The sequence below is a fragment of the Calonectris borealis genome, chromosome W, assembly GCF_964195595.1.
Source record: "Calonectris borealis chromosome W, bCalBor7.hap1.2, whole genome shotgun sequence".
NCBI classification, from domain to species: domain Eukaryota; kingdom Metazoa; phylum Chordata; class Aves; order Procellariiformes; family Procellariidae; genus Calonectris; species Calonectris borealis.
In genome coordinates, this window is record NC_134351.1 from 5,320,773 (window position 1) to 5,346,535 (window position 25,763).

Below are 25,763 nucleotides of genomic sequence, written 5' to 3' on the forward strand. Positions count from 1 at the left end.
GAATTAGAGGAGAAAAGGGCACAGAAAAAGCTAGTGAACTTAAGGAACCTGTTAGGCTAATTTAAACCACAGTTTAATTCACTTTAGGACTCTTTTACAGTGATGGCTTAGAGAAGCAACCCTGCAACTTCACCCGAGTGCCAGAGTGAATGGTTCGTTGTTGAACCAGAACCCATCTAGCTTTATGACTTTTCTTCCTCCAGCCCTGTGGAAACAGCCTCAGCACCTAGGTGAGCTGGAGCGATGTTATTCTCGCCGTGTTCATTCCCAGGGTGCCTCTCTTTTTTGATGGAGATGTTTTTAACAGGAGACTGGATTTTTATCAGACAGTATCTGATAGCAGCTGTCAGCTTAGCATTGCTGAATGAGCAAGGCTACCTCTAATTAAACAGGCACCAGCCGTTGTGAGTGAGCCGGACGCTGCCGTCCACTGACTTTGCACCCAGTAGTACACGTTACATGAAATTTTGCAGGGGAAGCTGCTTCATTCCAGCACAGTGAAATTTTTTCCCTTTACTATTAATTTCTCCTTGGGCTGCTTTTGCTTTCTCACTGGTAAAATGAATCCTTGCATCTCAAAAGAAAGAAAATGCATTGGGTAATTTGAATGGGAGACCCTCATAGGGAATCTGATCGGATTGAGTTTTAGAGTTCACATCTTTCATGTTTCAGGGATGCTCAGGCCTGGCCTCAAGACATTTAAAACAGCATCTTTTCTGCTCTCTGTGAAAGGGATGCGGAGCAGGGGACAGGCAGGATTCGCTGTCGGGCTGTTGCAGTCTCCATCTGCGGCGCGGTGGGGTGGCTCTTTCCTCCAGGAAACCAGATTCAGGAACGCCCTGTCCAATTCTGGCGCTTTAAAGAGGTTGTTGACACGTTGGAGGGTATTCACAAAAAAGCCACTGGCTTGCAGGTCTGTGATGGATGTCTTGGAGCGATGCTTTGTTTAGATTATCAGAGCTGGTTAATAAGTAACAGGATCACAGTCTGCTGATGCCTACGTGGGAATGAGGTCCCTGGCAGCAGCTCTGTGAACTAGAGGCAGAGCAGAGATGATCTTCACTGCCATGTGACAGGTTCACTGGATCATAGGTGCAGCCAGCTATGGGGAGGGTTTAACAACTACAGCAGCTGCCTTAGGGAATCCCTAAATTTCCAACAATTACCTTCTGGAAAGGTCTGGGCCAGATCCCAGGTTGGGTGCTGGAGTCAGATGCAGGAACGCCTGCCTGTGGCTGTGTGCCTTAGATGGCCAAAGCGCTCCTGGTTGCCTGAGGACTGAGATTCCCTATAGGATTGGTGCAGAAGGGTGGGAATGATAGAAAACCTCCCAGGTGTAATTCAATCCATGCCAAGTCAGGTGCCCATCGTTAACCTCCAGTGCTGTGCACTCAAGGGCGTAGGTATCTACTCCTGTCTTTTGGTCTTTGGGATTCAAGGTGGGAAAATTAAAACAGCAGAGCCCATTCCTTGTCAAAAGGATCAAGATGTGCCATGTGCCTGTCATGTAGCTATCAGATACCATCTGCCTGGGAATGGGCCACCAGCTCTGGGTGAGCTCTGGGTAACCATGTAATGATGTGCAAACTGAGCATGCAGGTGACACTTACAGGTGACTAGCAAGTTGCATCTTTATTTTAGGCATATGTGAAGACCACTTGGTGCTGAGGACAAGGCAGCTGGGTTGGTGTCCGGCACTTAAGTCCCGCATCATTAGGAGAGCTGAATCCGTGGCTTAACTCATCAGTTCTCTGGCGGTGAAGCTGGTTGATGCATTTCTGCCTGCTGTGCTCTGCAGGAAGGTGGCTCTGAGAATGCCCCTTGGACCAAGCCCAGTGGTTGACGTGGTGAGAAGAGGCATTGGTGGTTGGATCCCAACCTGAGCTGTCCCAAAGAAATGAATGATCCCTGGCTGTGTTAGCTCACCAGGCAGGAGCTGTCTAGCTGCGTTAGCTGGGTACAGCTCTGCCAGAAAAGACTCTTATGGCCCTAATCCAGCTTCACACGCTCTGTCTCCACACCTCTCTCAAGGCTCAGTGGCCTTCAAGAGGTGCATTGAAAACCACTTGGTAGCAGATTGCCATTATACTGCTGGTTTTGGCTGTGCTCCTCGGCTCAGGTTGCACTGCAGGGATTAGGTCTGCACAGGGAGCTGCATCAGCTCTTGGACTCCAACAGGTGCTTTAAAATGACGTAAATCCATGTACGGAGCTGTGCAGATTGCTAAAACCTCAAGTTCTGGTCTGCCTTTGCTAGGTTGGGCTGTGGATGTGTGAAATGTAGCCAATGTTTGTAGGGTCCTCGTCATCCCTCATTGGTGGGGAGATCACTCCCAGGAGCTGAGCTCCTGTCGCTGGGCACCGCTGAGAAGAGTCTGGCTCTGCCTTCTTTACTCTCCCCATCAGATATTTGTACACATTGATAAGATGCACTTCTCCTTGTTGAACTTCATGAGGTTCTTGTCAGCCCATTTTTCCAGCCTGTTGAGGACCCTATGGATGGCAGCATGACCCTCTGGCATATCAACCATTCCTCCCAGTTTTGTAACTTCCTCAAATTTGCTGAGGGTGCACCCTACCCCATCACTCAGGTCATTAACTGAGACGTTACACAGTTTTGGCCCCAGTATATATTACCCCTGGGTTATACCACTAGTGACGGGCCTTTGGCTGGATGTTGTGCCACTGATTACAACCCTCTTGGGCCCTTCCATTCAGCCAGTTTTCAATCCACCTCACTGTCCACTTATCTAGCCCATACTTCATTAACTTGTCTTTGAGGATGTCACGGGAGACAGTGTCAAACCCAAATGATGCTCCTAAACTACTCTGGTGACTTAGGACTGTAGGATAAGGGACCTCTGCAACTCACGTGGTCTAGCCTCCTGCTGCAAGACTGACTATGACTGAACTCACCATTTCACTTCCAGAATTTTTCCCAGTCTGTGGTTTCCCTGGAGGGGCATGGGGAGGTGACAATGGAAATGGAGGTATGGCAGGAGGAGGAGATAACTACACCGTGTATTGAGGGAGAGTGTATTGAGATGTGTAGATGAGGTGCTTAGGGACATGGTTTAGTGGGCATGGTAGTGTTGGGTTGACGGTTGGACTCGATGATCTTAGAGGTCTTTTCCAACCTTAATGATTCTATGATTCAGTCCATGTGCTGGCTGTGGAGGCAGCTCCTCTGGCCGGGTAAGGGCTGACCCATCCTGGACGCAGGATGAAGGTGCCTGGAGGAGCAACATCAGCAAGTCTGTGCCCATTGGCATCTGTGGCCACATTGCTTTTTATCATCTTGTTTTTATGAGCAAATGCAGAGTGAAAAAATCTATTTCAGCACAGAGAACCAAGGGGTCTGTCACAACCTTGCACTTGTCTGCTGAGGGAAATAGTTTTGGGTTTATACAGAGTGGACCAAAAGCCAAGCTGGTGTGGGCAGCTTCTATCTCTTCATTTTGGCCTGTAAAAATTCTCTAGAGAAAGCTGCTATTTGACATTCCTCTGTGCGACAACCAGATAGCGTTTAGCAAGTGGCCATCAGGATGGCTGGAGAAGAGCGCCGTCCGACTCCGGTGTCCAGCTCCCTCTCCTGGTATGTGTCTGGCACAGCCACATGGAAATCAGAGCAAATATTCAGATGTCAATTTTTAGAGGGCTCATAAACAGCAGTTCCCTGGCCCTGGCATTGTCAAAGCTCCCCATGCTCTGAGCTTGTGTAAGGCTCTGGATAATGCTGCTGATATATGCTCCCAAAATAAATGGTTCCCCTAATTCATGCACATCACTTCCTCCCCTGCCCACCTGCTCTGGAGACCCACTGTCCTTTCTATCCAGCCTGATGTGCTCTCGGGACTCATCTTCTCAGTTCATGCAGCTGCAAGAGTGCAAAACTGCTGTCTGGAAGTCCGGTGGGATAGGAGTGGGGCAGGAATTTGTGAAGAGGGGGTTATAAATGGTTTATGGCTAGAGTAGGGTGTAAAAAAGGTCTACGCTGTCATGGAAATTAGGTACCAATTTTAGGCAGACTCTTTTCCTGTAGGCTAGTGCTCTGAATACTGGAGTGTTGGGTTAGCAAACAACTCATCTCTTTTAGTTGCAGATTTTTCAAGATATTTGTTTAAAACTTTGCTGCTAGTGGGAGGGAAAAATTGCTTGGAAGTGAGCTAGTTGGCCAAGACCAATGCATGCCAAGGACTGTGCTGGTGGTTCAGCATCTAGGTGATGACGAGCTGCCACCTGGCACCATTCCCTTCATTGGTGTAGAGGTGGCCGTGGTGTCCAGCACAGGAAATGTCTCTGAGACCCCAAGAAAGACTAGGTAGTCATATCTCTCATGAAACCCAAGGAAATACAGGTCAAAGAAAAGCCAAGTCTGTTCATCTGGCTGGTTCCCCTTGTTTGGATTTGTGTTCCCTGCCCTTTTTCCAGGCAGCACTATCACTTTTCTTATCAGCAATGATCACTGCTATAGGCTGGCCTGGATGGCTGTGGAAATGAGATTGAGTCACAAGCACCCATGGGACCTCCGCTGGAAATCGTTCTCTTCACCATCATGATCCTAGCTCCAGTTACTTATCGTGGCAAACTGGCTCCCAAGCCAATGTGCACTTTGGCTGGAAGACACTGGCCTCTGGTATGGTTGTCTTCAGCTTCAGACACCTTCAGATCCTCTCCTCTCTCCCTGTTGTGTGCATCCGTTCTGGGGGATGGAGTATGAGTTCTTCCCGGCTTTTGACGTGATCCTGTTTGTTTCTTTGCTCTGGGACTCAGGAGTTGATGGTGAGCAAAGCTCTCCACTTCATACCATGAGCCTGAACCCCAAGGCTGCTTGTTTTTCTGGTCATCTGTAGCATTGTAGACTGTGGATCAGCCATACTGAAACATTCTGAAATACTAGAGGGTTTTGGAAGCCCGAGGTTAGCTGTAGAGCTGTATTTCAGGACCAGAGAGGAAATTGCAACTCAAACAATTCTGAATTCCAGTTTCAAACCCCTCTCCTGTTCTCTTGGCTCTAGGGAAAAGCCCAAATCCAAAAGGGCTCGTTTTCCCAACCTACCTCAAGACAGCAGGATCCCCATGAGAATGACAAAGCTGGCCAACTTGCCTCATTTTTATGGCACAAGGCAAGGTGTTTTTCTGCTGCTTCATCCACTTTTGCAATTTCGGTGTCAGTTCAACTTAACTTCGTTGCATCTAATCTCAGCTTGGTAGAATTTCATGCCCTTTCCCCTTCCTTTGCCCAGATGGGGGGTGTGTGTGAGTCTCACTCAAGGCATGCCTGCTTTCAAGGAAATAATCCATTCTCACAAAGCTATACGTTGTAGGAAATGAATGTCTTATGCCTTAGCAAAGAGCAGAATACTATAATATTTCCAACAAGAAACTCTTTCAGCATATAAATCCCAGTGATTACTCTTTTCTTGCCAAGTAGGTCTTAAAAGAAGTGGAAGGTGCTGTACATAGCATGGGTTGCAGCTCTGATCAACAAGAGAGAGAAGACTGGTAGCATCCAGAAATGACCCAGCAGACAGTAGGAACAACTGAAAATTAATAATCAGTGCAATGGATAGAGGTAGAGTTACACTGGTTGTAGATGCTTATGGGGTTTTGCAGGCAGTACTACAGAGCAGCATTTTCATGCACAAACACAAACAGACATAAATCCATTTTCAATAAAGAAGCACATTTTGTAGTAGACAAAAGAAAAAAAAAGTCATCTCTGTTGGATAACTCAATTTCTGGGAACGGAAAATGTCCTAAACAGGATTTAATTTACACAAGTAAAATAAACTCACTCAGCTACAGTAAGAAACCAACGCTGGCTGATAGTTTGTCATCATCTTTGCCTTTCTGGTTTTCTGCACTGCGAGGAAGTCGCTGCCTGGCTTCTGGTTGAGCGGTTTTGCAGAGCGGAGATTTGTGGATGACAGAGCAACGGAGCTGTCAGCACTTATTTGAAACAAGGGACGTGCGGAGAAGTGGGGTCAGGTACAAGCTGGGGGTGCCCTGGAGCAAAGGGAAAAAGACTCCAAATCATCCTAGTTGCACAGGTCAGGGATCTCTCTGTCTTTGCCTTTTGCAGTTCAGTGCACGGCACAATTTGATTTGCAGCCGCTGAGATGTGCGAAGCAGCCTGCACCCCTGTGCGTTTTGGGGGGGTGAGGTAGTTGGATGTTTTTGGAAGCGGTCTGCATGTACTTCGTGCTTCATCCCCGCTGTGCTGTGTGAAGATGCACGTTTTGGGAGCACGGATTTGGGTCTGCCTCAATTCTCTATGCAAAGAGAAGGATGTGAAGATGCAGCTCCACAACAGCTTAAACTACTAAATGTACCAAGGCAATTGAGTGTGCTCAGGAGCTGCTGAGCTGTAGTCAGAGGTGCCCAAACTCATTCCCAGGGAAAATGTGGTGGAAGAAACCTTTGCTTCCCACAGAGCTATCCTTCGTTTTCTCATCCTGCCACTGTGATGTGTGAATTCCAGCTGTGGCAACAGCTGCAGGAGTTTGTAAAAGACCCCCTGAGAACTGGAAAATCAACAGCAATCGAGGGTTTGTTTCCTGTTTGAACTCCTTCCATCTTCCAAATTAAAGCACACCCTTCTGTTGAAGGGGGGAGCGAGGGGGACGGTGTTTGGCAAACACATCTTGCCCTCAGAGTGGTGGTATTTCTGTAACCCTAGCAAATGTGATCCACAAAAAACCCAGTCAATCTGCAGCACTGGGGGATGCGTCTATCATCACCGACTGGAAATATCTGGCACGGACAAAGCACAGAGCAACTTCCCAGCAGCTGGAAATTTTAGAGGCTTATCTTATTTGGACATGTTGTAAACTTTGGGGTTTTTCAGCTTGTGGTGAAGCCCTGTGTTGCTGGAGCACCCCTCTGGAACATAAAACCCTTCCTGATATTTGCTGGTGGCTGCCAGGGTGCTGGCTGGCCCCACGCACAGGCTGCCCAGGAGTTGGGAGGGGGGTGTTTGCCCTCCCTGTCTGACAACATCACACCCCTATTTGCACCGATCTGTAGTTGCAGGTATGGGAAGAAGAGGTGTTTTTCAACAGGGGGGCTGAAAAAATGTCAATACTTATTTTAAGCTCACAGCAGTATTGAATGGAGCAGGGAGAGGAGGGCCCAGGCTCTGCTGCAGAGCAGCTCTGGCAGCTTCAGGGTGGAAGCCAACAAGAAAACCTGCTCAGTAGCAGCAGAGTTTTACCCATTGTGCTTTACCTGGGTCTTGCTTCCCATACAGCGCTGCAGCCGCTTCTCCCCATCACTGAAAGCATAGCAGCAGGTTTTCCAGCCCTACAGCTTTGGGTGTCCTCCCTGGGCTGAGAGGTGTCACCATCTCCTATAGTGGCCTCCTTCTGTACTGCTGTTTCTGGCTGCTGTGGACCCCAGTAGTACGTGTGGGGGGTGTTGGGTCTCAAAAAAAGGTCATCAGATGAAGGAATCAGGTGGTAAACATCATGCTCCAGCAGCTAGGATGCTCCAGTGCGGATGGCAGCTCTGCTACAACTAATGTCCACTGAGAAGGCAAATCCCTCCCCTCCACATTCCCTCAGCGCAGCTTTGCTAATTGTTCATGAAGAGTAATTAACAGGTAAGTCATTCTGGAGTCATCAGTACCCAAGCCAGGACATCTAAAGCACTTGCCTTAGCTTTTTCTGTAAGAGGTTCTGTGACCGATCTTATCGACAGAAGCACCTTTGTCTATGTGAGAAGAGCTGGGAACGTCCTCTCAAAGACCAAAATTGGTTTGTTTTTGTTGTTTTTTTTTTTAGAGGGTAAGGAGCAAATAGAAGAGTAAGAAAAATGACATCCAGAGCAATAAAGTAAGCATTTTTCTTAGAACCACATAGTATATGTAGTATTTTTACATTGGACTCCAGTTATAAGAGATTAGATGGTCTTCTCTGTTCACTGGGGAGGTCTCCTGCAATTCCTTCGTGTTGCTTAGTCTGCTCCCATTTGCCACTGCTGCTCAGATTTTGAAGGCAAATTTTCAGGAGGTTGTTTTTATATATGTAACTGCTAGGCGAGACGTTGATCTGTACAGGAATATTTATTTCATTTTCTGTGGACGTGAGCTGGGTGGAATGACCGCTCTAGCTGTAGAAGAGGCTTTTGTTTTTACACTTTTTTTTTTTATGGGCACATTTGTTTTATGTTAGCTCACTGGGAACTGGCTAAAAATTATTAGTCCCATTGAAAACTGCACGTTTTCTTTTCTTAATGAATATTTTCTGTAGAGCTTGATAGACAGCAGGCTGTTGGGGCTACCACTGATAACTTCAGTTAGTGCTTTTATTGTCTACCGCTCCCTTCCAGGAGACACTTGATTTGTCTTGACTGTTTTCAAGAATTATTAGTACTGGCTATAGTTACTCAAATCTTTTGATTAGCTAGAGACTTAATAAAGCTGTTTATACCCTATATTTTATGGATGGCTTAAACTCTAGAAATTGCTTTACTAATTGATTTCAGGATGGATTTGCTTGTGGCTGAGGAATTAATGTCTGCAGCGGCTCTTACATGACAAATTCTTTCCAATAGCCATATTGTGCTTGGACTTCACTCTTATTTTTAAGAAAACAAATAATAGGCTTGGCATAACTAACCGCAGTTGAGGTTTTTCTTCAAGATATGGTTCTAGCATTATTTTAGCTGACTCTATTATAGTATTTTTGTAACTTTGTGTTGCTATTATTCAAATCTTTCTCTAATGCTGGATTGTGTATGAGCTAAATTAAACTGTGCAGAGCAGATGAATGGGTCCTTCGAGTTTGCATGTGCTTTATATTTCATTGACTGCTATAGAGGGAAGGTGTTCGGGCAGCTATGTATCACCTCATGTGTTATTCTGCCTGCCTTTGTTTTTCTACAGCAGCAGTAACATTGGGATGTCCCTGATCTTGCAGTCTGTAGCGGCCAGACGAGCCTGCTTTTTTTACTAGCATTGGTTTGCTGGCATCATGGCTCAAAGGGCAGCTTGGCAGCCTGTTCTCCTGTGGCTCTCTGCTTTCTTCCCTGCCTGCTGACATCTTTTCTGATGGTGTCTTTGCTTTTTCTGGAGTCACCATGAAGGAATAAGCAGCTGTGCGTGCAGCCTACAAATGCCCTTTAATACTGGCTGAGATTGTAGATCCATTTGCAGCAGTCCTCTGTGACAGCTTTAAGGCTTAACTGCCTTTGTGCAATGCCTGGGTCACGGGTTGTTTTTTTGCAAACAATCTGTTTCTCCTAAATTAGCAGTTCTTATCTCCTGCTCTTGTGTTACAGAAATACACCTGTGCCTCTGGGCTCCTGCTGCTTCTCAGAGCTCAGCATCTCCGGGAGGCTGCTGGGATTTGCATGGGAGGTTTTGACCACTATAGTGCATTTGTTTTTCTGCTTGCTGCAGTTGTACATCTGTCAGATCTTCCTCTCTCTAATAGAGAGAGGCCAGGTATTGAGCTGTGGTCAGTCCCATGCCTTTTTGTTTGCCCTGGGCCAACAGAAGTCTCACAGCTAACACGTCAGGCAGACTGCTGGGATTCTTGGTCTTTTATTAATCTCCAAGAAGACTTGTGGCATGTGGGAATGCCAGCTCGTTCCCTCCGTGCTTTCCTGGAGGGCATTTGTAAGGTCAGATTCAGAGGTTAGCCTGAGGTCTAAAATGGGACAGAGGTGTAACACAGGTGCTCAGGTCTGAGGGTGGACCAGGTTATAATGGCTACAAAGCTTGCTGGATCCCTAAATTTTCAATGACAGAGTGTCGTGGTTTAACCCGGCAGGCAGCCAAACCCCACGCAGCCGCTTGCACACTCCCCCCCTCCCCTCCAGTGGGACACAGATTGAATCGGAAGGGTAAGAGTGAGAAAAACTCGTGGGTTGAGATAAAAACAGTTTAATAGAAAGGGAAAATAATAATAATAATAATAATAATGATAGAATATACAAAATGAGTGATGCACAATGCAATTGCTCACCACCCGCGCTGACCGATAATCAAGTAGCAATCGGTACTTCCTGGACCACACCTACCATTCATATAGTGAGCATGACATCATATGGTATGGAATACCCCATTAGCCAGCTGGGCTGGCTGTCCTGTGTTCCCTCCCATCTAGTGCACCTAGCTCAGTTGGTAGAGCACGGGAGCTGTCCTTGACTAGCGGGGCACTTAGCAACAACTGAAAACATCAGTGTGTTACCAACATTCTTCTCATACTAAAACCAAAACACAGCACTAGAAAGAAATTTAACCCTATCCCTGCCGAAATCAGGACACAGGGTTATCTTGGCTGCTGAAATTTGGACTTATCTGCACGTGTGAGGCTGTCCTGCCAGGTCCTGCCATCTCAAATCTGTTGTCATCCAGGAGCGGAGGAAGTAGGACCTAAATTTTACCAGAGTCCCTGCAATGGCCTAACCTGTTTAAAAAGCATCTGAACATACTTATATGCCACCATATTTTTGTCTCCCAAGTTGAATTCAATCTGGGATGCTGCTTCTAGGGGACATTTAGAGGGGCTGGCCGTTGCTGGTGCTGTTGGTTATAAAGTTGCCTCAAGTTGCGCCAAGGGAGGTTTAGATTGGACATTAGGAGAAATTTCATTACTGAAAGAGTGGTCAGGCCTTGGAACAGGCTGCCCAGGGCAGTGGTTGAGTCACCATCCCTGGAAGTATTTAAAAGATGTGTAGATGAGGCGCTTAGGGATATGGTGTAGTGGGCATGGTGGTGTTGGGTTGACAGTTGGACTCGATGATCTTAGAGGTCTTTTCCAACCTTTATGATTCTATGAAAGGCACAAACAGTCCCAGGAGCAGCACCTAGGCTCACCTTTTTTAAAAAGGTCCAAGTGCTGGGTTGGAGCTGGCCTCCCCCCTGCTCAGACCCTCGTGTGAATCTGCAAAACAGCCCTACATCAAGAGGCAGAAAGGACAGCATCTGACCTGAATGTTTGTGGTTGCATAGCCTCTTTGGATTTTAAATCTTCAAGTCCTTTGGGTCTGTGATTTTTAAACTGATCAAGTGAAATGACTTTAGAATGAGGAAGCCTTTCTGTCAGGCTTATTTTGCAGAGGAAAAGGTTTCCAAAAAAAGTCCCCTTTAGGGCAATTGGCCCTTCTCTGTTGTAAGGACTTGGAGGAGGCATAAAGTGGCAGTGTCCTCCTCGCACCTTTATACCTGTTAGAAACCAACCCCTGCGGAGAACATCGGCAGGAGGGTCCTCAGCTTCCCATCACTAACTCTGATGATGCCTCATGAGGTTTCTCTGGGACAGGCAGGGCACTGAAGACCCACGGGAAGATCCCAGTCTGACACCCAACAAACATCAAAGGGAGCCTTTGACTTGTTCATTGCTCGTGGCTTAATGCAATTGCTCCCCTAGGAAAGGGAGAAAAAGAATAACTGCCACCAGCAGTAAATGTTTATCTCATTCTTTACATGAAGTTTTCCTATTTCCCACTGGCTGCGTGTAGGGATTCAGACCTGCAATCCTGCATTCAGCAGGAGAGAGGTCTTCTATTTGTAAGACAGAAAATGATGCAAGGAAAAGAAAAATGTTTGATCATTGCTAGCTAGTCACTTTTCTAGTCTGATTAAAGCATATATAGTCATACCTTCATTGTCTTGGTGCTTAACGAGGAGTCAGGAGATGGCACCAAAAATAGCATATTTACCTGTATATGTTGTAGCTGTTAAGAGGGATTAAGAGGTTTAGACATTGATGGGACACAAGAAAGGAAGAGATCACTCTGTTTATTCCACTTTCAGATATACACGTTCTTAATTTGAAGTGCAGCTCTTGACGTAGTTCTTACATTATTTATTATTACTAGATACCAAGTCCTTCTCAGCATACTTATTGTGTTAAATTACACATCCGAAATAAAATACAACCTCTTGTCAGCGTTAATGTTCTTCTGCTTATTCTTATAATTATTATTGATAAGAGATGACTTTCAAGTTAACAACGTGTGAACTGATAAGGCAGCCGTTATTATGTTACCTGAGTGCTTCTTGGCAAGCTTAGCTCAAGGGCAAATCGTGTTTCCTTCAGAGCGTGGGGTGTTGAATCCCCAGCCTGCAGACCGCTGCCGAAGGTGGTGTTTGTGGCTGTAGTGTTCTTGGCTAGCATCTGAAAAACTACCCCAAAACTGTACACTCGTGGACATTTGAAATCAGTAAGCATGGCGGTTTTTGGGGGTGCACAGGGGGGTGCCTCCGGTGCTTATTTTTGAGTCACCGGAGGGTTTCTGCTCCCTTTGTTTCTGCTCTTCTCTCCTGCTCTCTGATGGTCTTCTCTTCGTTCTCAGGTAGTAGATCCGGTTGGCTTCTGGGTAGGTGACTTTGCAGAGGGGGATTTTGTAGATGGCTGGGTTGTCTGAATTTATCAGCAAAAAGAGAAGTGCGGAGAAGCAGAAAGGCCAGGTGCAGAGCGGCAGCCCAAGCTGGAAGGGGAAAGGAGAGACAGGCAGGTGCATTTTGGTACCTCTTTTTGTACGTTACTTCTGCCTGTTGCTGAATTCTTGCATTTGAGAAGCTGGGAGAGCTTGCGCTTTCCCTGAGGACAGTGTGACATAGGACATGCCTCCTGAAATGCCCCATACAGGATCCCCCATTGGGATCCAGAGGAGGATGCCCAGATGCAAGTGCCTACATGCGGGCTACGTGTGAGCTAGGTTCCTGCTGGTCACTGGAGGTCTGGGAAGCTCCTCTGCTACCAAATGTCGATTCAGTGGCTCACACAGAGCCACTGGTTTATTTGAAATGTACGGGGCTACATAAGGCACCCACATTGGAGACCTCAGTCTTTTTGGAGATGCAGCTGTTGGCCAGAATGGCACTTGGCACCAGTATTGAAGCAATTGAATCAGGGTCCAGAGCTCTGTTGATTGTGATGAAAGCCAAGCCACTCAGCTCACGTGTAGATATTTAAATTCTCTAATAAATGAGCTGAATCCTACCCTCACTGTCCTGTAAAATGCCATGTACTGAGAGTACTATTCACACATATTGACTGTCCGCAATGCCCATGTATTACTGGCATCACATCCAACCCTCAGTCCTGCTCTGTGACTCCACCTCTTGACCTGACTTGAGGTCTGCCAAAAACAAGATCACAAGAAGAAAAAGTAAATGTTCCTTTTTTTCTGACGCATCCCGAAAGCAGCTGTGCTTAACAAAGCAACCCATCTGCAGGGACCTACACGGTACTGAGTGGATGCCAGATGAATACATTTAATGCATGAAGCTGCTAGTTCTAAATTTTTTTTCTTTTAAGTTACTAAATCAATTTTATTAAAATATGGTTTTGCTTTAATCTCTCAGATCTTAAAGAAGAAACAAAGCTTGGCATTTCTGCTTTCACCTCTTTCTTGATCTGTCCAGATACGACGATTTGGTATTTAAGAGAACAGTCTCCCCCCCAATTTTAGTTATCATATCCAGATCAAACTTAAATAATATCTGTGGGTAGGGTGGGAGAAAGATCTCGGAAGAAGCAAGGGAAAATTTAGACCATTGGGAATTGTTCAAAAATATTGCCTGCAACTAAGCGTTGCATTTCAAACCACTTGCTGTTGCTGGAATTCACATACATATATGCACGACCCTGCTGTGGATGACATGCTCCAAAGTCTCTGAAATCTTATTATCAGCTGCAGATTCTGCAAGTGCACAATCAACTGACACCAAATCTGTATAAGATCTGCCATTGGCTGCAGCATTTTAGGGACATGGTTTAGTGGGCATGGTAGTGTTGGGTTGACGGTTGGACTCAATGATCTCTTCCAACCTTAATGATTCTATGATTCTATGATTCTCATTTCAATGCTGTCAAAACTGACATGGAGAGTTTTGGGGCACTTCCTTAGCATTATAACAAATCAAAATACAGTTAAAACAAACAAACCAAAACCCCATTAAAAATCCCTCAAACTTACCACAGATAGGGCATTAGCAAGAGCTGCTCCGGAGTAGGCACAAAATAATGCTGAGAAAAGAAGACCAAAGACAGTTCAAGATGAGGAAAATCTTGCTCATCTCTCCAAAGAAATTATCGGAAATAGTAATTGTCCTGGTTTCAGCTGGGATAGGCTGCACCTCGAATCCTGTATTCAGTTTTGGCCCCTCACTACAAGAAGGACATGGAGGTGCTGGAGCGTGTCCAGAAAAGGGCAACGAAGCTGGTGAAGGGTCAAGAGAACAAGTCTGATGAAGAGTGGCTGAGGGGTTGCTTAGCCTGGAGAAAAGGAGACTGAGGGGAGACCTTATCGCTCTCTACAACTACCTGAAAGGAGGATGTAGCAAGGTGAGGGTCAATCTCTTCTCCCAAGTAGCAAGTGATAGGATGAAAGGGAGTGGCCTCAAGTTGCGCCAGGGGAGGTTTAGATTGGATATTTGGAAAAATTTCTTCACTGAAAGGGTTATCAAGCATTGGAACAGGCTGCCCAGAGAAGTGGTTGAGCCACCATCCCTGAAGGTATTTGAAAGATGTGTAGATGTGGCACTTGGGGACATGGTTTAGTGGTGGACTTGGCAGTGCTAGGTTAATGGTTGGACTTGATGATCTTAAAGGTCTTTTCCAACCTAAATGATTCTATGATTCTATTCTATGATTCTATGAAATTCTCCACCAGTGTCTGTCCTGTGGCTTCAAATCACAAGCAGTTAGCAGTGGGTCTCCTTGCCCCGGGATCTCAGAGGTGGCAAAGCAGGAGATAAGGCACCCAAGGGTAAAGTCAAGGAAGGGAAAGCTATGGAGTAATCCAGAAACTGTGCTCAGGACAGAAAACTATTGAAATGCAAATGTTGGAGGCTGGGTGAATCTTCACGGGAATTTTATATATGCTACACTGTTCTTAAACTCTTCCCATAGAGTCTGTTTTTGGCTGCTGTTGGAGGTGGGGTCTTTGGGTAGATGGATTTTAAACAGACTTTGTGCAACAGCTCTCTTCTTATGACATGCTTCCTCTAATGACACCTATAATGAATCTGTTGAGTTGTTAATTTGTTAAACTTCTGCTCATGGCATAGCTTCTGCTCCTTTCACAAACAGTGCTTCCGCCCTTTCTAGATGTTTTTAGGTTATGAGGGCCTAAAGGCCCTTCTCTCTGCACTTGCAGCTTGCACATCCAAGCTCAACTCTGATGCCATCACAGAATTAGCTCTTGCATAGTACCTCGTTTTGCAGCAGAGTGGTAGCCCGATGTTGACTCTCAACCTGTACTACTCAGACTGCCTGGCTGCATAAATTTTTTTCTTCCCTTTATGTAAAAGATACATACCACAGGCAAGTGCCAGCAAATGAGTCTGCCAGGTCAAGGCATAGAACATGCCCCCGATCGCAATGCATGCGAGTGCGCAGTTGTAGTTGTGTAAGCCAAGGTAGATGCTGTCAAATGGTGATGCAATGCTCAGTGCTGCAAGACAAAAGGCAGGGCTGTGAGGTCAGGTATGAGAGGTATCTGCAGGAGGACCCATCACTTGCTGGGAATCCATCATCTCTTACCTATGACATCTAGACAAATTTAACCATGCTCACGCTTGCGTAACACGCACATGCAGAAAAAAGGATGAAAACAGAAGCAGCTCATTATTTTGGAGCTCTGATAATGCCCCTAGGATTGGAATTTGGCCCAGTCTCAAAGGTTTATTTCAGGCAAAACTTTCTGCGTACGCACTGAGTGTTTTATAATTAGACCCCCAGATGACCAGATGTGCAGCCAGGAGTGCAGGAGGACCTTCTCACCTGGGTGTCCTTCTTGCAGAAAACTGTGCTCACAGGTACTGTTTAAACCTCATACGTACCCCGATCTTGCATACCAGAGGCACAGCTGAGTGTCTTTTGTGGGAGTAAGCTGGGTTTTCCATCTCTTCCTAGTGACCCTTGCTAGATGTGATCTACATACTAGATGTGGTCACTCCACCATTGCTGTGGAAATTCTCCACTGGGTTGGGAGCTGAGGGTCTGCTCCAAACCTGACCTCATAGGTACTTCTGCAGGATTTCTTAGAGGCTTCAGGAGTACCAGTAAAAAGAAGAGCACAATATGTAGTGCACAGGCCACCTTCATGTCACTCTTAAGATTAATACATTTCCTGCTATAATGTCCTCATTTATCTTCTTTTTCATCACCATGCTTATCCTCAGATACTTTCCCCTGACCTTTCCTTTCTAGATTAAATGTCAGACCTGTACAAAACTTGCCAAATGCTCTTAACCATACAAATTGTGGATAGTTTTGTTTAAAAAAACAAACATAAGGCAGCTCACATCTCGTACAAAGTGCTTGAGAGCACAGAGAACTTACTGTTGGATGACTGTGCCTTTTCCAAGGTTGTTGTCTCAGACTATACTTATTCCATCACATTTTTTTTATTAAAATCGGTCACATAAGTGACATTAACCTTGTCTAACTTCAAGGGTCAGATTCATCTTGCTTAACTTAAGATTGTTTCTCTGGTTAGTGGAGAGACAGGCCATTTTGAGTGGCATTCATTTAGCTATTTTTACAAATCTGCAGCAGGGTAGAATGAACTGCATCCTAGAAAAGTCTGTTTCTTTTCATTGACTGATCAGATCCGAGGTAGACATCTGCATGTGGTGGTAATTGAAAACACTTGTGGTGGCAAGAGATCAGTTCTGAGACTATTTCTTTAGGTTTCTTTATCATCATCTCCATGGGATTCATCACATCCAATGGCAAGAGGGTTAAGCAAGGTGGAACAAACCACCTGCCTGAGTTACAAATCTAGTAACAAATTCAAAGCTTAAAGAAAATCTGCTTCTGTTCTTGCCTTCACCATGTTGTGTGACCTTCAGTAAGACCTTCCATATTTAGAGACAGTTTCAAAAATGGGAGTGTTGTCACAAGTATGCCCAAGCCCTTGCAACTCTAAAGTCTGGACGGAGTCATAAAATGGCTAGCGTCAAGATACCCTAGTTAGAAAATGACTTTGGTAAATATTTCTTACCTGCAAACATCCCCACTGTCGATCCAATTGCAGCATGCAAACAAATAAGTGGGGAGGAGATAAGTAAAGCAACAAGGAAGATGCCTCCAGTCCAGGGGTTTTCACAACCATACACTTGACCAACACCGACTGGGATGGATTGCAAGAGCTGCAGGAGCCAGTAGAAAAGGACATGTTATTGTATCTCTGTACTCAGAAGGACACAGCAGTTATTTTGTCCAAGCTATTGGTTAGAAAGGAAGGAAGCAACCCTGGCTTTGAGTGGACTGATGGGTAAATGCCCTCATGCCTTTCGAACCAGAGTTAGTTCACTGTTTGGTTTGAACTTCATCAGTCCAAGATGGACTTTTATTTCTTTTGGGATGGTAATATGGTGGATGGGGGAGTGGGGGATTGGGGTTTTGGCTGTGGTTTTTTTTAGGTGACTTCAGTGAGGGAGAAAAACAGTAGCCTTCCTAGGTGATAATACTATGGTGGGCCTGGTTGATTTGAGTTTATTATGTATTATATGAAGCATATCATTACCCTTATGCTGCTTTGGGAAGGTGATCCTCCAGAGCTAGAGCTAGACCTGAGGAAACTGGGTATAAATGAGTTTCTGTCCCTTCTGGAATCTTGATGTTTCTTCTGTTTTTTCATATTGTCACTGACTGTCTTGCTGATGTTCTTTTAACCACATCTGGACAGAGGGAGTGTATATCCAGATGTGCTTCTGTACTGACAGCACTCAGTATTGGGGCAGTCCAATTGGGGCAGTCCAATTTTAGGTGAAGTGAGAGGCTCTATCAGCCTTTCTGCTGGATCAACCGGGACTTTCCCTGGGGCTTTTATGGCACTGTCCTCTACCGACTGAACCGAGCCACGTATTTCTGTGAATTGTTACTGGTTGTACGTATCATATAGCCATTCCGACCCATGCGAAATCGTTATCCCAAGCCGAATACCTTCACATTCACCTTTTTAATGAATAGCATAAACTTCTTGGAGTGAAGCTTACCAGTGGCACATTGATTGCAGACCAGGTGATATTGGGCACTGCTGTTACAGGCTTGATGAGGGTTGTAGGGAAGAAGGGGTTGTAGTGTCCTGTGGCTGCCAAGTACAAAGTCACCGCAATATTGAAGGGCAGAGTGAAAACAGGAAGGTCCCATCTACTGAAGATGGATCCCAAAGCACTGGACAGGACTGGACTGAGAACAGAAGGAGAAGAGAAACAAGTATAACTTGTTCATAACATTTACAGTGGTGAAACAGCCTACCACTTTGGTCATAAGCTCTGGTAAATGCAAGCCAATGCCATTTCTTTTAGAAACATCAGGTAGCGAATACCTTTAATTTATTAGTCTGCATCAAACAAATAGTTGCAGAATGCTGTTCATCTTTTTGCAACAACTATCACACCCATTCATGGATGGTATAAACTTCACACCCTTCTCTCAGGACAGTTGGCTGGTGTGCAAGCGCTCTGCTAGCTCTGCTGGGTTCAGGAAGACAACAAAGAAATGCTTTACATTTAGAATTTAGGCACAGATGGAGAAAGGTAATCTGGCTTCTTATTTATTTAGTGGAAAAATGTAACAAGAAACAGAAGAGCAAATTTTGGCAATGCCACATGAAGAACTGTGGAGAACTTTAGATGGTCTAAAAAGCTGCTGTCTTGAGGAGGCAAGAGGGAGTTAGAAATGATCTAATTTGCTTTTTTTTGTTTTGCTTTGTTTAAATAGTTTGAAGGATATCAGAAGGTGGTTCTGGAAGAGAAATAAAGCAGCAGAGGTGATCAAAGAGGATGGAAAATCTTCAGTTAAGAAAGATGGAAAATATTTACGATATTAGACAGTATTTTTGGGGAATGAGGAATCCTTAGGATATACGGAGCCTAACAGAGGCGTGACCCAGACCGTGATGCTCCTGCTTATGTCAATGAGGTTGATGTTACTGTGTGCTGCCCAGGTACCACCCAAAATCATATGGCATTTTCTGAAAACTGAGCTTCCTTCTTAGAAAACATGATTGAGTATATTTAGCACATAAATTATTTGGGGTTACCCTCAAAACATTCAGAGACCGAACACTAAAAAGCATGCAAACCTTGAGATACCATGACTTTTCCCAAAGTTCTTGGCTGTAGAACCTGGGATATAAACCTGATCAGATCTGCTTTCCTCAGGACATTTCCAGACTGCCTTGTTTCCATTTGAAGTGGGTGTCTTGCATGAATGCCTTTGTGGTAGCATATTGGCAAGATAATATCTGGTTTTTATGGAAGCATGTGGAAGAGTGTGAAAAGCCAGGTCCTGTCCTTGATGCCAACAAACTGTGTTCTGCCAGCTGAGCTTTCCTGATATAAGTGAGCTGAGCAGCTCTTATGGTCAACCTCCAAGTAGCAGTGGACGTTGCACAGTTTACGAAAATTCATTTTAAAGACTTGAATTTTTCAAGAAGCTGCATTTGAGTCCTAGAAAGTCATTAAGCTGGTTCTAATAAAAAAACCCACCCAAATTATTTGGCATTTGAAAAGCAACATCTTGTGTCCTGTTGTGTAGATGGTATCAGTGGAAAAAATGCTTTGTTCTCCCTGGGTAATCTCAAATGAAGCCTATTCTTTTATGACAAATTTGGTTCCCAGAGCAGTTTACAGATTTCCTTGCTTGTAGCTGTAGGAAAAAAATCAGCACTTCAGTGAAAACTGTGTCCTAATTTCTGTGCTGAAATACAAAGCTTCTGGCAGTTATACATCTTGTCAGAAAAAAAAAGAAACAATTAAAGAAATGCTAACTTCTAAAGCTGAAATTCAAAGTATCAGTTGAAAAAATCCCTGAAAAGTCTAATTTCAAAATCTTTCAGCTCTACCCTTGAGTCTTGTGAACTAAAAGAATGAAGAAAAGTTTGAATAAAAAGCCTCAAGGAATTCTGGCAGACAAGACAAACTAAACATTCTTGCAACATGTCCTGGATTTTGAGAGGTTGTTACAAAATGACCTTTGCTGAGAGTGACTAAAGAAATAAAATATCAAAAAAGATCTGATTTTAAAAGCAGTGAAATGCAATAATGACTTGCATCTTATTGCTAACAGTGATTAAATTGTGACTCTTGAATTAATTTCAGTTAGGGCTGTTAAATAGATTCTGCAGTGTTGTTAGGGTCCATATTTAGAAATGGTAAATTTAATCCTGAAAGGACATTGTCTGGCATTTGGAGTTACTTGGAGAAATTAATTTTGCTCATGACTGGTTGCATGTCTGAGAGGGGGAAGATTGAATTCAGCCCGAGGGAGAGCACCGGGTCGGTTCAGCGCCTGGATGAGGAAGAACCGTCACGGTGTTGGGCACAATGACGTCCCCCTGAAGGTGTCCTGCTCATAAGGGCCATTTGTAGACTGTTGAAGTGGGGCTGCTTTGTCCATGTGCTACAATCAGAGTTGTCTGTGCACTCGATCTCCTACCAACGTTCCTCACAAGCTCCGGGCAGCAATGAATGCCTCTTTCCAGTGCCACCATGGCTGGAGCTGCTGGTGTAGAGTGGACTTCCAATGTGTTTGAACTGTATATAGCAGGACTTCTCATTCTCTGAGAATTGTCCCTAGGAGGAGAAGTGGCACTTACCAGGCCATTGATATAACTGCCACAGGAGGAAGAAGCCACCAGTAGTAATCCCCTTTGTCAGAGAAGACGGCCATGAGCAGTCCCACCAAGATCCCGTTATAGCCGTGCAGCCCAGCTGCAATGGCTGATCTGCGATGGAAAGAAATGTTTGCAAGGTAGCAAGCAGTGCTGAAGGTGACCTGTCACAGGGACCCACTGAAACACCATTCATAAGTGTCCTCCTCCCAGTGAAGGGAGCGTAGGGGAAGGATGAAAAAGCGGTGAGGTAACTGCCATATTGCATTGCACTGGTGTGTGGAAGGCAGGAGTTTGGAGACTGTTGAATGATGATGATCCAGGGGGTTTCCCATGACCCAAAGGACCTACATGACTCTGACGATGGCTACCGGAGAAAGAGAACTGTCTGCTTTCACAAAGACAGCCAACTATGGGGACTGGACCACACCCCTGTCCTCTCCTAACTGCTTCCAAACCATCCATAAGGAAAGCCGATCTGCTGGCTCTAATGCACTCAATCGTGGGGCTATGACCCGTCAGCAGGTTCCTGCTACCATAACGATCAATTTTTATTAAGTGCCCGGACGTGAGGTATCACCTACCTGTCCTGACTGAGGGCCAGCGCAGTTAATGTCGACACAGTTGTTCCAGTACAGCCCGTGAGCATCCACCAAGGGCTCTGGATGAAGATCCCCACTAAAATGATCAACCCGCTGAGAGGGTTGTTGACAAACATCACCTGAGAGGTCCCTCGCAAGATCCAGTCCACCAGCTGGACCATTAGGGGCCTATCTGGAGAAGATCAAATAAAAACCCTGGTGATAAGACATAATTTCAGCAGGACTCCCTCAAAGCACACTCATCTCTACAGTCGCTTTCTGGCCGCAGAACAGAGGCGATGGATCAACAGGACTGTAAAACTGCTCTCTGATTAATTGCTCTCTGAGCATATTTTGCATCTGGCACTTGAAAAGCTAATAGGGATGGACTGGGCACGGCTGTAAAGTTCATGGAGGGATTAGTAAAAAAAGTGGTTTATTTATGGTGGTCAAAGAATAGTCTTTCTTGTATGGTAGATTGCTTAAGATTCTGCTATAAATTTGATGAAGAGAGAGTCCCTTTTTGGTGTATAATTCAGATGCAGAGAGGGACTTAGGCAAGGACTGAAACTAGTTTCTACATGGATAGGGAAATACGAAAAGGAAACATTTTTGCTGTTTTAGGGACCCTACACTGTATACGTAGGGTCAAACTGTCAAAGGTGTCTAAAAAAGTACTTTGGGAACTGAAAAAACCTAAATTAAGAGAATAGTTATTATAGCTTGGACTAAATTGAGGGGAAAGAGGCATTTCCAAAGGACAAAGAGCCATTGCTCTTCAGAGAAGACTATTGAACCTGGACAGAGCAAACGGACACCAAGCTTGGGTACCTTAGGTGAGTGCAGGGGGGAGGTGGGATGTGTGTTGGGCTGAGGGCAGCCTGTCTGAGGGCATCTATGTACAGTGCTCCTAATGATCTCCAGGGGCAGAGGAGGGTCTTGTAGCACTGCAATAACATTTTGCTGCTGGTTTTCTACTGCAAATTGACTTGAGGTCTTTTTCTGCCACGCTTGTGGGAAAGGTGTAACCATTTCTCTATTGCTGTGCATTATTAAACACGATATAAGGAGAATAAATGAGAAAGAGGGGCTGCTCACATGTACAGTATGTTCAGGCAATGTATATATGCAGCTTTCATCTTCTTAAATTAATTCAATTAGTTTAAATTTTTAATTAGACACAGCATAAAGTGTCAGACTACTTTCTGAATCTGGGCAATGATTTATTCCTAAAAACTCCTCTCTTCCCCACTCCCTTCTTTTCCACTTCCCTGTGTTGTATTCACAGTTGAGTCTCAAGTTTTGCTTTCTGATGAGATTTGCTTAAATAGAGGATCTTTGAAGGGCCGGGTACCACTCTGCATCTCTTCAGCATCACCGGGAGAGCCCTCCCAAGAGGCTGGAGCGCAAGTCGAGGGACGGCTTCACAAGCATCCCTCAGGCTGTGCGCTGGTGGGGAGCCAGGCAGTTACAACCAGGGAGGAATGGGTTCCTTAGAGAAAAATGACCAGGTTTGTCTGAAATAATTTTTACTAATATTTGGTGTTGAGCTATGAAATATATCAGTAATGTTCATGGTTTTAGACACAAGTATATCTGGAAGTATTCAAATATAACCAGTGGGCAGTGGCCAAAGCTTTTCAGGACATTGAGTAAGAAAAGCTGTCTACCAAGCACGGACCACTGGAGTAAAGAGAAAGCAGGAGGAGAAGTTCCCCCGTGGCTGGGGATCACACTGCCAGCCTGATGAGCTCCCTGCCTGGAGGCATCTCAACCTCCTCCACCAACGTTAGCCACTGCACAGCCTGGCTGTACACGGCTGCCTCTTATTTCTCTCCCATTGCTGGAGTTGTACTGCTAACGAACCTAGCCTTGACAGAGGACCCACAGTCCTACATAGCCTCTCAAAGCTCCAAATCCCTAATAATTCTGGTTAACGCCGACCATCTGCTCATGTATTGTTCCTGTCTGGACAGTAAACCTTTGAGATCTTGAGTACTTGCTTTGTATTTTATAGCAACGTAACAGCCACAGTGCTTATTGCTCCCCCAAGGCTGGTAATACAAGAGCCTTTGCCCACACAATCAGGAGTCAAGTCCCCATCGCCAGCCCACACGCGGACGAGGAGGTGGTTGCTGATCCAAAGCACTTACAAACAAGACGAAATCCCCAGCCCTGACGTGTGATTCCGGGCACCGCTATAAGGAACGTGATGCTAATGACACATAACTGATTAAGTGTAAAAGACGCCTTTTGCCTGTGCTGAATTATGCCTGCAGCCATGGGAATGGCAAGAGGATGCAGTGAGATCCCCTTCCTGAGAATAAAATTTGGATTAAAAGGCCAGAAATTTGTAGTGAGCTTGGACCGCGCTGCCTCTGCTCTACCTCGGGGGGTGAAACGGCCCCTCGTCAGTGCCCCAGCACTGAAAGTACTGTTGGCAATGTAGATCTTCCCAGCTAGCTCTTCCTAGCCAGAGAGCCCCAAACGTATCCCTCTGCTTACTTTTCATCCACTCTCCATATTCTTTCATTTCTCCTGTGAGATACCCGAAAACTTGGTGGATCCGATTTCTGCTTCTCCCCAGCAGGTCCTGGGCTCTTGGCTTCTGCTCCGCGTACAGCTGCCTCTCACCGGGACGTTCAGCCACAACGATCTCTCCAAGCTCCATCTCTTTTGGATGGTGAGAAGAGGTAACTGTAAATCACAAAGCCCGTGTGTTAGAAAACCTTTTGGATTGTGCCCTGGCAACTTTCTCCTGTACTTTAGAGCCCCATGGTGATATCCTTTTTCAAAGATGGGATGTTTAATGGAGAAGGGACCTGCCTGAAGCACTGCTGGGAGTGGTATGCGCTGCTGCCCCGGGCAGTGGTGTCTCCTCTTGGGGGTGAGGACCAAGAAATGACCCACTGCTGTCATGGAGCTGTGGCACAGAGCTGCAGGAGGAAAGAGGGACGTGACATAGGTGCCCTGCAGCATCCCACCCTCCCTCCAGCTCCTGATGAAGCTGCTGGTTGGACAGGAGACATAACCTTTGCCAAGTAACCGAGTGGTACCTGCATGCTGTTGCAGCTACCAAGGAGGGAATCTGCTGATGTTTGGCTAGCAGTGAGCTGGAGGGAAGCAATACAAATTGCCAGTATGGTAACAGACAACAGGAGACAAGAAGATACTGGAGGAGAGGCTGAAGCCTGTATCCCTTTTGGTGGTTTCAGCTGGTGCCTTCATCTATCACAGCAAATCTATGGCCTTTCTATGCTCCTCATTCCACATCTGCCTTTGATAGACCATCAAGAGCAAACTGGGGTGGCATCAAAGTATTGCACAGAAATCAGCATCTATGTGTGGCTTTATACGAAGATAAGCACCTTGGTTCAGGGCTGTGTGCTCTTTACTCAACAGGTGAATATCTGGGCGGGATTATGGATGTAATAAACTTGTTATTACAGTTGCAGGGCTCTGTTCGTTAAAAAGTCCATTAAGATATAGACCCCTAAGAGCAAATACACTGCACCGCACGCTGGTGAGCTACACTGCAGGTCACATCTGCAAAAATGCCACCCTGCTTTCTGAGGCATTGGCTGGCCTGTGGGTTTGCTCTAATGATTTTGGAGAAGTGTGGCTGGGTTTCTAGGTGTTGCCCAAAAGTAGATTATGTTCTGAAGTGCTTGCCCCGTGTTTCGTGGAATATAGGCACCACCTTCTGGTGGGAGCCTGGTTTTTGGTAGCTCAAACAGGCTGACTGTCAGTGTTAAAGCAGCAGGACAGGCTGGGAAGGGATGCCTGGCTGGAGGGAAGGCTGTTTTGCAGAGAGGAACACTGACAAGCGGATGGGTAAAAATATCTGAATGCCCTAATAAGAAGGTCCTTGAGCATCAAAAGATGTTTTCCCTTCACCCCTGGCAGCACAATGCTAAGTGCAGCCCTGCGAAGGCATTGCGCAGCGCTTGTTGTCTAGTGCTTTGGCTCTCTCTGCCGGCAGCTCCTCCCCACCGCAGCAAGTCTTTGTGATGACCTTCGTGCACAAGCATCAGCCTGAGGCTGGATGTATGGGCAAGGGATGTTGTTATATGTAACTGTAAAAACTAAACCTAACCAGCACTCGGTTTGCTTGATCTTAAGGGGGAGGAGGATTATAGAAGGTATTGAGGGGTCTAAAACAACAAATGTGGGTGTGCAAGGAGTAGATGCCCCCAAAACCTTGCTCATGAGTGTCTCATGGGGTCGTGAGCAAGGAGGTTCCCGGGTTCTGCCCAGCTGTGCTCAGTGCAGGAATGAACAAGGAGCAAAGAGGGAGGGTGTGGGTCCGTTGTGTCCATCATGTGTCCTCCCCCCGCCTTTTTTTTTTGCTATCTTTAACCTGATTCTGGCCAGAAGCTGAGTGCAATCCCTGGTTTCAGTGAAGGCAGCCTTGGTGACTGTCATTTTTGGCTAGTTCCTTGTGGCTAGCCAGGAGGACATTGATGTAGGGAACACCGAGCAGGAGTCCCCTTTCTCCTCCTATATGTCCTCTAGGTTGAGGGAATTTGCTATGGTAAGATATTTGCATCCCTCTGAAGTGGGAAGAGGCCAGGTCCCACTTGGAAACCCAAAAAAT

The 25,763-nt window shown here is 45.6% G+C and overlaps 1 protein-coding gene across 1 annotated transcript; it reads right to left on the bottom strand.

The window, feature by feature from the left end:
* Positions 1 to 12,170: 12,170 nt before the first annotated feature.
* On the bottom strand, positions 12,171 to 23,837 carry LOC142074771 (urea transporter 2-like). Its single transcript, XM_075135639.1, has 8 exons — positions 23,672 to 23,837; positions 21,170 to 21,359; positions 20,571 to 20,699; positions 17,965 to 18,157; positions 16,968 to 17,115; positions 15,279 to 15,413; positions 13,935 to 13,984; positions 12,171 to 12,440 (listed from the first exon to the last, which is right to left on the bottom strand). Exons 1-8 carry the CDS (start codon positions 23,835 to 23,837, stop codon positions 12,171 to 12,173), a joined length of 1,281 nt encoding a protein of 426 aa, XP_074991740.1.
* Between the last annotated feature and the right edge of the window lie 1,926 nt (positions 23,838 to 25,763).

What these genes read in the sequence shown, in the direction of transcription:
- LOC142074771 (XM_075135639.1), bottom strand. Translation starts at nt 23,837, where the DNA reads ATGGAGCTTGGAGAGATCGTTGTGGCTGAACGTCCCGGTGAGAGGCAG. An exon ending in CTGGCCCTCAGTCAGGACAG is followed by an intron (nt 20,700 to 21,169) that starts GTAGGTGATACC and finishes TTTCCATCGCAG; the next exon opens with ATCAGCCATTGCAGCTGGGC. An exon ending in GACAGTGGGGATGTTTGCAG is followed by an intron (nt 15,414 to 16,967) that starts GTAAGAAATATT and finishes TTTGTCTTGCAG; the next exon opens with CACTGAGCATTGCATCACCA.